Source organism: Falco peregrinus, chromosome 6 (assembly GCF_023634155.1).
Source record: "Falco peregrinus isolate bFalPer1 chromosome 6, bFalPer1.pri, whole genome shotgun sequence".
NCBI lineage: Eukaryota > Metazoa > Chordata > Aves > Falconiformes > Falconidae > Falco > Falco peregrinus.
The window spans coordinates 17555200-17567894 of record NC_073726.1 but is presented as its reverse complement, the minus strand read 5'-3'; the positions used below and the strand labels follow the sequence as shown (position 1 = coordinate 17567894).

The 12695-nt window shown below is 38.7% G+C and overlaps 1 protein-coding gene across 2 annotated transcripts in view; it reads right to left on the bottom strand.

Annotated features, from left to right (window-relative positions):
- RELN (reelin) overlaps positions 1-12695 on the bottom strand; it is a 298010-nt gene that overhangs the window by 128588 nt on the left and 156727 nt on the right. For both annotated transcript variants that reach the window (XM_055807624.1, XM_055807623.1), the window contains exons 9-10: positions 6779-6875; positions 3380-3620 (exon numbers count right to left, since the gene is read on the bottom strand). In XM_055807624.1, the coding sequence (XP_055663599.1) occupies positions 3380-3620; positions 6779-6875 (338 nt within the window). The remainder of the gene's footprint in view (positions 1-3379; positions 3621-6778; positions 6876-12695) is intronic.

Genomic DNA, 12695 nt, shown 5'->3' with positions numbered 1-12695 from the left:
GTTTGCATCCACCTAGGCAAACTCTCTCCTCCTAGAAGAGTGGCGTCATCCTTGCTGCCTACTGGAAACACTCCGTGGCCTATCCATGAGGGTACATCCCTTGAAGATAATGTCTAGGAGATTGCACAAGCCAAAGCCAATCAGGGGGGTGTCATAACAACTAAGGTAAGACCACGGGCTCATGTTCACACCCTGGTTTGCTTCACTCACTACTCATTCACAGAGCCTCCAAGGAGAAGGTTCCACCATCTGAGCAATGCCTGCTGGGGCAGTCCAGAAGTAAACACTTAGACAAAAAGTAAACACTTAGAGAAAGACTGTCTCTACTCTTTTTTTCTACCAGAAATAAGTATGTATTTTTCCTCTTCTTTCTGTTCTGCCTACCAGCTGGATGAGCTATCTCAGACTGGCACCAAACTTCCATCTGAGAAATATGCAATATCAACCATTTTAAGGGGTGAAAGGTGGTGAGCAACAAAGGATGAATACAGAAAATAACCCCAGTAAGTGGAAGAAATTTCAAAAGATCATTCTTCTTGTTTGTTTTTACTTTTCTTAATGTTTCATTCCCTCAGTCCAACTTATCTTTATGGCACAATTTAGGAAAAGAGTTGACCTACGATTTTGTAAATACTAATCAAAACTGAGTTCGACATCAAGTAACATCCAGAAATGTGACTGTTTGTTGGCATGGTCAAGGAAATTCATAAGGAATGCATTGAAGGAAGCCAGTGAAGAAGTTAACATAAACTTTGAGAAAGATTTTTAAGGCCAGTTGATCTAAAATACTAATTGGCAGAGGACAGGAGGATATGATTTGAAACTTGTATGGCACAAACAGGCTTGGATGGCAGAGATAAGGTCTCATCAGCTTGAAATGGAGTTTCGCATAGTGATAAGACTGTGAGTATGGGAACTTCTTTAAAAGCACACAGGTAAGAGTTACAAAAGATAGCACAGTATAACAATGACATTTGCTGATCCTTTAGTACAAATATAAGTAAAAATTTAGAATAAAATATAGAATGGATATGCAGGCTTTCTGAACATCAGGACTATTTAGCAAGTTTTAAGATGTCTGGGAAGCAAAAGGACTTGTAGGAAAAAGAACTAGAATTAGCTATCCCTGTAGCAATGTCAGGGTTTCTCCAACACTATTCTGTAGGCTGGTGCCTTTGGCTATGGTAGAGAAATCTCCTAAAAGCTTCCCCCAGTCTCTCTGAACCCTTTCAGCCTGAGAGCATTAACAATACTGGCAATAACAATATCGGGAATCCTGTGAATATGTACCAGTCGTTGCTGCCATCGTTCTGCCATTATGCTGGACAAGTTACCTGTCTGCTGTGAAATGCTGCTTGAAACAGAGGTGACTGGTGTAGTTCCATTTAAAATGTGATGGAATGTCATTAGCACATTGTACAAAGACTCTTACCTTTCTATTTATACAGAATAGTGTGTGATGAACTGAGATTAGAGCTATGTTAAATGTTTTAAAGAAAATATTAAAAGTTTTTGTAAAGTTTTATATAACATTCCAAACCTGAAAAGCAGAAAAATTGTCAAAAAAAAATATGTGCTTGGTGTTATAATGCTACAACGGAGTCTATGCTGAATCTGATGTAAATCTTGACCCAATTTATAGTTTTAACATGACATGTTCACATTGCAAAATCTGTTCAAATTATGTTTGGCAAGATTGTTCCTGAAAATCTGAGGAAAACTGGAGCAAAAACCTTAAAAATGAAATTTGACTACAGGAGTGCTCTGGTTGCAATCTAGATACACTAAAAATGTTTGAAATAACTACAGAGTCCCATGAAGAATAAAAGCCCTGCATCACACACACACAGCCTTAATCCAGTGTGGCTGTACCACAGTCTTACACATTGCCTTAACCTGGTGTAAGTGGCTACACATAGTCAAATGTGTAGCTGGGAACAGACACTTGCACATTTCGTTTGTCCCTAAAACAGAAGATGACCTTGGAGGAATGGAAGGTTGGTGAATCCTCACTTATGTCTCATGTAAGTTTTGATCTTGAACAGGATTTCTGTCTAGAAGCACTAAGTGATCTCTGAGTTTAGGTCCCTCGTCTTTCATGTAACCATAGTTGTGTACTGACACAAACTGGCTGAGTTTAACTAAACAAAACCCCAAGAAATCAACAACAACAGAGGTTTACTTGCTAAAGTTTAAATGTTATTTATACATGTTTCAGAAGGAGCAAGCAGTGTTTAGGCTTGGCTGGCTGAGAAGTAACTGTGCCTATGGCACCTTAATCCTTGCGTTGCTTTCACACCTTCACATGCCTGGGCTGGATTTTAAAATCTAGAGATAAGACTGACAAGAAAACAAAAGCAAACTGATCACAGAAAATTACTTCATTAAGTATACAGGATATTGTTTGATTCTAAAATCTCAATTTAAAATGTTATCATTGTAGTTTAAATGGTCTTACTGAAGTAAAAAAAAAAGTTAATATGCAGGTACTGTCAGTAGCTTAGTGGAAGTATTTATTTCTAAAAAGATTAATCTGAGGCCATTCATATCAGGTTCTGTGGGAAAAGGATGAGGCCATAGCCAACCTCTACTGCCCTCAGTATTCGACATCTGTTTCCTATGCACCTGCCAAAACCACTACCAGCATCATAAATGAACCCCGACATCAAAACTGCCTTTTTTTGTGAATGAAAAATAAGATGAAAACAGAAAGTCATCTGCTCTTCAACTTCTGGCTGCTTGGAAACATAGAAAGCAAGAATCCAACTGATTTCCAGGCGTTGAACAATGCTGCATTTGAAGGAACTGTGCACAGAAATCTCGTAGGGGTCCTTAGAGTTTTTCACAAGGTTGTACAGTTTGATCTCATGTATCAAAACAAGATCTTACTGAAAAAGAGACTTTTAAGAAACAGCCACTACTTGAATGCATGCTGCAACAGAGATGTGGTATTTACAGTCAGAAAAAGTAGGAAACCATATTTTTTGTGATGGTTTGTGATGAAGCGTAGTGGTAGTCAAACACCACCAAAATAAATAAGCATGTAGATTTCAAAATACCCAGCGGAGAGACTTGAATTTGTTTCAAAAATATTGCACTGTTTTGCTAAAAGGAAGCTGTTTCCCAATTTCTGTTACATGATCTTTGACATGACAGTATAAACTTCATTTGGCTTTGGTCACGGCAGAGAAGTTGTATTGTTCTGTAAAGCCCAGATGGGACACAGAAAAGGTAAAAACAAAGTAAAAAAAGAGACCAATTCTAGAAGCAGATGGAGTGGCCTAAATGCCTTTGTGTGTTCACAGTTTGGTTAGATGCTACTGTCTTCTTCTACATACAAGAGTAATAAAAACATTAAGCCATAGGAAATCAGACTAACCTTAACTGTGGCCCCAGGAAAGAAAAGCCAGTTGCCAGTATCCACAGGATCAAGATTATCTTCTAACACAACTTTTCTGTGAGCAGCATTAATGATCAGGATGTTGTCCAATGCCCAACAGGCTTCATACACATCACCAGCATGAACATAATCCTGTTTCCACTGAAAATGGATGTTCTCCCCCTTAGCATCTTCAGGAAGGTACAAGATGTGGATGATTGTGCTGACATTGGAAGGGGCACTGAAAAACAATGATATGGAATTAGAGCAAGTTTAACCCATAGCCAGCAACACTTTTCCCCCATTTGACGCATTTACTAGGTGTGACGCAGTTGTGCTGCTGTCCCTTGTATACTGATAAATCTTCTATGGGGAAGAAAATACCTGTCCCAAGGCAGAGTTCCATCGTGCCAGGCGGTGCACGTACAGCCTGAACAGCCAGCCTTGCTTTGAAGGAAGTGCAAGCTAAGGCACTAAATAACAGATTGGTGCAGATGTTTGGAGAGCAGGAGGAAAGAGTGGGGCAAACTCGATGCTGGTCCCAGTTCCTAGGTGACTGGGCATTATCAGGGATTTTGCAGAAATTTAAGGAAGCACTTTGCAAAACCAGGTGTCCCAAAATGGGATTTTTGCATGAGCTTTCACCAAACAAAACTCCTAACTTCTGGTCCCTCAGTCCCTCATAGATTTGGATGGAGCAGAGTGCCTGGAGGGAAAACCTGGGAATTTTCTCTGACAAGTGTGTCTTTCCAATCCCACACCCCTGCTGTCAGGATAATTCGGTGGACGGGGAGGGCCAGGTTGCCTTTCCTTCCGTGTTCTGCTTGAAGAGCAATACAGAGGAAACAACCCCTTTGTCCTCTCTCTTGCTGCTGAAAATGGGAAATGTGGGGAGGAGAGGCAGACCTGGAGTATTAATATAAGGCAAGGGTCAGGACCTTGAGCTCTGTTTTGCAGAGCTGTCCTCTGAGCTGTGAAAGGACTGAGGTTCACCACAAGTGAATGTCTTCACATTGCTAATGGCAATGAAAGGATTGAAGTTGGTGTGCAAGGAAGGGATGCTGAGAATTATCATTTTTGTTTTATTAATTACCCAGCAAGGAATTAGCTACAGACAGACCTCAGGCTGCAGGGAGTTACAAAACTGGGGTTTGCAAGATGTCAGTTACTCAGCCTTGCCTCTGCCTGGGTAGCGATGCTTTGGTGGGTGAACATTTTGTCAGAGACAATCCAGAGCGTTCAGTGAAAAAAGGCACCGATAGCTTGCTTATGTAGCAGAGAATAGATGAACTTCTCTTCGTAAAGCAAAACATTAGAGTGTAGCAAAATATCGAAAAGCAATCGTATTTGTCCCGTATTCACACCCAGAATCTGCCCCCAGAAATCACCCTGCACTTGCTAATTGTTATGTCTGTCACCCTCCACCGCAACACTGCTCTGAGACACTGTCCTCGCTTCTCCCTGAGCCCACGCAGTGCCTGCCTTCCTGAGACATCATTCCCTTCTCTCCCGGGAGTCCACAGCCAAAATCCCACCAACACAACACAACACAACACAACACAAGCAAAACACAACACAACACAACACAACACCTTCCTTCACAGCTGCCCTACTGCCCCACTTCTCCCCAGTTCTCCTACTGTTCCCTACAGCTTGGAACTACACGTAGTACAGTGAAAGCCACTGAAGCACATTCAAATAAATGCTGCCATTCATACGGACCACAGGAGAAACGAGCATCCTTTCATAATTCATCTTCTCCACTTTGCACGACATTGCTCTATTGACCTATTTTCTACTGCTAGATCCAGCAGTCAAAGTTAAAGCAACAGAGATCAAGCTGCATACCCATTAATTTTTTAAAAATTGGGTTTCAAGGGCTTGTGTTTGCACTATCAGAACTTTTGAGTTTCCTGGCTTGCAGAGCTATGAGGGTGACTAAATTGATGTTATGGACGAGGTCCATAATTTTGCATCAATGTGGGAAAAGGTATTGCGTGGTTACTCTGGGGCAACCCCAGGGGCTGCAGTAAAGTTACTCTTGCTTTATATTTTTCTGAGATCAGAATTAGCATCATTAGATTTACTAACATTTTTCATAATTTGTGCTTTTGTCGATGAAATTGTAATCCCACTCCCCCAAGGATGTATCCCCAGGTGGATGAGATACTGAAACCCACAGCCTTGCAGCTATAGTTTTGCTTACTCATTAGAATTTAAGTAGCCTTTTGCTCTGGAAATTGTCTCGGAGGGCTGAAAACAGGCTCAATCAAATTGCCTGTGTGGCACAGACACTAAGGTAATGCAGGAAGGTGGACTGAGACGCTACAAGGAATTTATACCAGAACAGCATTTTCATAAAATATTGGTTCTGCTCTCTTAGAAAAATCCAACTCTGACACTGTGCTTATTGCATATTGCAGTATCAACTGTGAAGGACTATAAGGATGTCACGAGGTTTATGCAGGGCAAAGATTAGAGAGGTGAAAGCCCACCTAGAACTCAGGCTGGCTGCTGCTGTAAAAGACAACAGAAAATGTTTTTACAAATACATTAGAAACAAAAGGAGGGCTTTATTGGATGCAGGGGAGAACACTACCACAAAGGATGAGGAAAAGGCTGAGGTACTTAATGCTTTCTTTGCCTCAGTCTTATATTTGTTATTAGGAAAAATTTCTTCACTGAAAGGGTGGTCAAGCACTGGAACAGGCTGCCCAGGGACGTGGTTGTGTCACTATCCCTTGAAGTGCTTAAAAAATGCATAGATGCCATGCTTAGGGATGTGGTTTAGTGGTGGACTTGGCAGTCCTGGGTTAACGGTTGGACTTAAACTTAATTCCAACTTAATGATTCTATGATTCTATAAAAATACTTCAAAAATCCCCATTTGTAATCCTTTGTGCTTTCATGTAAACCAGTTTGTTTAAGAACAAGGCATAATTCACCATAACCTTGTTATTATGAGAGTGTTAGGAGCCAAGTGTTCATATCAAACTATAAACTATTTTTATTGAAAGTCTTATCCTTCCAAAGTAGAAACTTGTAGCACTATAAATTATGGCTCTTGCTGACATTAAAAGCAGTGCTTAGGTGCAAGTCATCAAGAGTTTTGCTTTTTCAGGTACCTGAACCTGCTCGTTATTAAGAATTGCATTTTAACTCTGAAGTCATTCTCTTCCTTACCTCCCCACATAATCAATGAATGAAACTGTGATTTACCAAACCCAGTGGCAGTTCTGCAGTTAGCTTTAGTGACCATAATTTCATCTCTTATCTTTTAACATGTATGAACAAGTAAGAACTGAAAGGTTAACAATTAAAAAGGTTTTAAACCAGCCAGGTTTAGACACCACCTGCTCAGCCAGAATGCATGAACATGATTAAAAAGCTGTAACAAACCTAATTTTCTCCAGCTGAGTCCAATCTGCAGAACTGTTCTTACTGTAGGACACGGTGATGCTGGGATCTGAGTAACTAAAGCGACATGAACCCGATCCTGGAAAAAAACCCCAATAAAACGAGAAGCATTATGGCACAACGAAGCAATAAATGATACAGTTGCTGACCATGCCTTTGTCACATCACTTTTCCCAATTTTAAAGCACTTTGATAGATGACGAAATTTCCTGTGATCTGTTGCTGAAGGTAAACACAAAATAATGCATGCTTTATGAGTCAGAAATAAAGTAGAAATGATAAATCACACCAGTGCCATGTAATCTCCGCAAATTTCCCAGGGGAAGCAAAGTAAATTACTTAACACCCCTCACTGCAGGAAAAAAAACACCATATAATGTTTAAACAAAACCTTCTTATTAGAGAATAATCCACATAGCAGAACTCATAGTAAAAAACCTGGTTTTTGTATTACTATATAGAAAAAAAAATAATTCCAGAAGTATGAATATAGTGATATGAAAATGTATACAGAATTACTTGAGCCACAAGCAAATGCACTTTAGGAATTAAAGTTACAGAATCGGTTATTTTAAGGATGCCTGAAGAGAATTAAATTAAGAAATCATCCAATATACTCACTAGAGCCTATAATTAATAATAAACATTTGATGCTGATCTGGGAATCTCAGAACACTTTACAAAAATGAACTAATTAAGCCTTATGGCACCCCTGCAAGGTAGGGTAATATATTTACTTTTGAGTTATAAAAGGGCGCCTTCTGGGAGTTGTCAGAAAAGATGAGCTTAACAATTGATACAGGGGACAGTCAAAACAACAAAAACAGGGATGAAAAATTCAACCTAGAAGACATGATAAACAACCTCAGTGGTAATTAAATACACTAAAAATACTATTTTTCTTCAGACAGCAGGTAATTCATCCATCTCAGAAAATTCAACACCCAGTGAAACAGACAAATCCTAACCCGTGCTCCAAAGGTCAAAATTTCTACTTCATAAGCATGCTGAAATGTAAGATTGAAAGCAGCAGACACGAGCTATCTCCCACATTTAAGAGAAGCAGCACTCAATTAGACAGCACCTCTGATGGCATCAGCTTTGCTCGCAGTAGGAGTACATCTCACGTGCGCTACGAGTCATATGCTATGTTTATGTGTGCTTCACATATGTTCAGTCACACTGAAAGCTGTGCATATACACCTTTTTATACATGTATAAATGTACATGTATACACCCAGATGTGGAAACTGCTGACCCTCAAATACTATAATTTTCCAACTCGAGGTACTTATTTTTGTAATGAAATAAATGGCCTGATTAAAAAGGTGTTAACCACTTGTACAAGAGAACAGCTTACACATTTTAATGGGAACATATGTCATTAAGTACACTGCTTGCAGCCCCAGCTCCCCCGAGGCAGTTCTCATTTGCAGCTCTCAGCTCTACAGAACTGCTTTTCCACTCCGAGATGCACATCACATACCTCTGCAGGAGGAAAACTGCCCCAAAACATGGGACGAAATCCCATCTCTATAACTTTGCCTGATACATCAACTAGCATCCTGGAAATGACCCACAAAGTTGCTTTCTTGTACCTTTTACTAATGTTAAATTGTAAACAGAGGAACAGACACTTCAGACCCACCACAGCTGCATGTGGTACGTTCAGCTGGTCTGAAACGTATTCTTGCTTTAACGAGGCACAGAATAATTAATATTGCAAAGGCAGCAGGACTTTGAATTACCAACCATGTACCCAGAATGACTACAAAGCAACCGTCTCATATTTTACTGACAAGGCATTTTATTTCTATCATATTAAAACCCAACGATGTCAGGAAAAGCCTTTGCGTTTCATATTTGCCCATCTGCTGAGATGGTCTACTTTACTGAGTGACATCTGCTGCCGGCTCCTACTTCTGTGGCATTTAGGAGTTCCAACCCTTAATCACGCTCGTTCATTTTGTTTCAGGGGAATTCAATTCAAAAACCAGTGAACTTCGGCCAGTTTAACCACTTTGGCTGGCCAGAGGCTGGGAGGCAAACCAGCAACACACTGAGTTTTCTGTTAGACAAAAATTAAAGGAACATAAACAGTAAAAATAACCAGCAATATACACTTTATAACACATGCTGCTTCAGTTAGTGTTACAGTCAACTTTTGGTACAGCACTCTTAAACAAAGCCAAGTCCAAATCAGCTGCTAAAAAAGGGGAGAAGGCCATATTTGCTGTCCATACTGCAAAGACAATATCAAATGAGTGTTCCCTGTCAGTACAATCCATATGAAAAATGTTGTCTGTTAAATCTGAACACTCTCAAACCATGCAATGAAGATCAAAGTTACTGCTTAAAAGAAATGGGGCCACTGAAAAAGGGCTTTGCAAGGCAAGTGTGGTATTTCACTTGTGCCACTGGAAAGAGAGCAATGGAGACCATGAAAAGAGGGGAGACAAGTGTTGCTTATTCTTATTATTTTAATAAGCAGGGCAGGTTGTATTAAGATTAAAATTACTTTGGGAAAGTCCTCAAGGTCAATGTAAGTAGCAGTTACTGGCTGTGGTGACAAATGTGTTTTTATCAGTGTTTAAACAATTTATGTTCTTGACTCAAAATCATAAAATAGCAAGATTGTTTTTCATGTAAGTATCTAATTCTGCAAAACTCAAGCTGACAATGAAAAAAAAAAAGAATGAAATTAATACATTTGAAAAAATCATCACCAAGGTTCAGGCATTATTCTTTGACATTTGAACCATTTTTTAAAAAATATAAGAAATGTATGTATCTGGTGCTTGCCAGTTATTGCTGATACATATATATCTTGCCAATATATATATTGCCAGATATTGCCAATATTGCCAATATATATAATATATATAACCAATATTCGTCCCAGTTTACACTAAGAATTTCTTCCCAAGAGAAGGGTGGAAGACGAACATACAACTGCACTCCAGGACAGGTTTTACTGAGACAGTCTTGCAAGCCACTGGCTTTCAATATAATTTTCAACATTATTACTTAATACTATTACTCCATATTACTATTATTTCAGTAATCCTAAACTAGGATTATTTAAAAAAGAAATCTGCAGTTTGGATGTTTGCTACTACCTAGACCAGCAGAGCTATACTCTGACTTTGTGAACAAATAGAAGATCAAAATTCAAGTAGTAACACAGCAGGAGCTGAGGGCAAATTCAGCCGGGGAAGGGAGGTGTCCTTCACACCGCGTCCAGAGATGGCAATAAACAATTTGTCAGCTCCAAGCAGAGAAGCAGGGGCAGGGTGTCACACTGTAAATCTTCATACCCTTCCGTCCTCCAAAGAAAAAGTTGTATATAAAACCTTTTGAATAAGATTAGAATAGGCTTGTTTTAAATCAGGAATGCCCAGGTTTTGAATTAGCCGTGAAATGCAGGTAATAAAACACTCACAATGATTACCATAAAGAAGGCTACATTATGAAGTTACTGCGTTAGAGAAAAAAGCAGTTTCTTTCTTAAGCTGAGTATGTCACAGCAAACCTGATGCCTTGGTGAGGTTATTGCTAGCAAAATCTAAGAGTTAGGATTATACCTTCAATATTAAGAGCTTGCATGTGTAATTATCTGGCACATGACCAAACCACCCCCCAACCAATATTAGCTGGAGTTTTTCTTTATGTATGTATAGGCAAGCTTGTCCTTGGGTTTCAGGAACAAAGTATTTTTCTCCTTTGGAGTTACTTTACTATTTTTGACAGGCTTCTAGCTGAAATTCACAGACTTCTAAAACTTCTGGAAAAAAGCTAAAGCAGAGACAACCTTCATGGATTTAATTTTAAATGATACATTTGAAGCTCAGACAACAATTTTTTCTGTTATCAAAAATGGTGAGCACTTTCTGTTATAAACCCCAGCTATTTTCATATACTGAATATTCTGAAACATTTATTTGCCTTGTGCTTTACATACTTGGATTTTGCCCCAAGCCACATTTCAATAAAATAAAATTTGCTTGAAGTTGAATCTAGACACCAGTGCTAAAAGGGCAAGGTTTTGACTGGGAGAACATGGAAATGCTAAACAGCTCCTGACGGTCACTTCGTTGATTCTACCTAAGCTAACCAGGAAAGAATAGAAAAGGGAAACAGAAGTAGGCTTCTCAATAGCTTTGCTGCTGGTTTCAGAGGATTGGTAACCCATAGCCAGGACCTGACTAGCACTGACCACCTGCAGTATGTCTAGTTGAGATCATCATGAGTTTTCTGACTTTTTTTTCCTGAGTCTTGTTAAGCTGATTTTGGATTCCTTCAGTGTCGTCTAAAGTCCTAGTGAATATTTTACATACCTTATTTTTTAAAGTATCATGTAGGTAGACATACTAAGAGCACAGTATTTCAGGAGAGATGTTATGAAGGCACTTCATAACAGGTATTTGTATCCAGGTACTCAGTTATTTGTATCGAGGCTAACACAATGGCAGGCAAATTTAATTCTCAGTATGGCTTTGCCTCCAACTGTGTCAGATTTACAGAAACCCGAGTCACATGGCTGTTGGTCCCTAAGATTTCTTAACAACATTGATTAGAAGCTGGTGTTTTGCTGAGATAAACTGGGTGCCATCTGCAAGGGAAGCAATATTTTGCTTCTTATAGACTGTGACGTCCTCTGCCTCTTGACAACCTCTTGATAGCTCCTGTGAGTGCTTCTGTGGATAAGCAGATGAGATATCTAATGCTGGCTTTAAGGAGAATGAGTCTAATGTGGAACATGACAAGAAAAATTCACACAAAAATTTGTAGAATGGTTTGAATTGTGTCCTGTCTGCAGCCTGAAAAACAAAAGGCAGCTGAAAAGAATCATGTTTACCTAATGCTAGAAGATTACTTTTGCTCATTTTGTTGATGTGTTGAATAATGATTAGTGTTTGCTAAGAATTATGATTTTCTGATGCCACTTGAATTAGGACAAACTGATTAGTATAAATTACTAGTGGTCAGATTTGGCTGGCTTGCTAACAGTTTTTTCCAAATTAATGAACCGTACAGTTTGGTACAATGAATTCTCCATGGATCCTCATTTTTTTGTAGGTGCATGTTTATATTGGTTTCTGATCACGAAATAGATGATTTTAACCATGTTAAAAGATGGAATATTTTGTGCTGGATGTAACAAAAGCACTGGTACCAAAGCATGCAACTCACTGTTCATCCCATTCTGCATCTGAAAACTTCCTCAAGAGAAGGCTGCAAGAGCATTTTAGTTTTTCTTTGAAGCCACAACTTTAACTACAAGTGTGATTTTTAATTATGATGCATCTTTGATTTTTGACTATTTTTAAAGAAATTTTGTTTATAGAACAATTTCACAGTATAAACAAATACTTTAAGTGTAAAAAAATCTTCAAATTAAAAACTGTAAGAACTGTATTCTATTTTTTAATCATAGTCTACCTTTTTCATGGAAAGAATGAAATATTTTTACTGCTGGCTGCTTTTTCTCCCTTGTGAGAAGAGGATTTTGACTATCTTCATCTCTGTATGTATTTTGATAAACAATCTGAATAGTATCTGACACTAGTAAACAAAAATGTCCGTGGTGTTTGCCTTTGGTAAAATCAGATCTACCGTAGCATTGGTGAGAATGATGCATTTTGAAATGCAAAGTCAAATGCAACTATTTATTTTCTGCAGGTTTCAGAGAGCAGCTAACTTTTGTTCCACCGGCAGCTTTAGGCTGTTGTTCCATTTTGGAAATGCTTGGTATTTACATCTAAATCAAAATAAAAGAGTTGAAAAGCATGCTAAAAGCCTCCACTGTAAAACTAAAAGATGCAAAAAAGACTTAGTAAATACATTTAATAAAAGTTAATCACAAGGACTTCAGAAACAAAGTCCTAAAAATTAATCC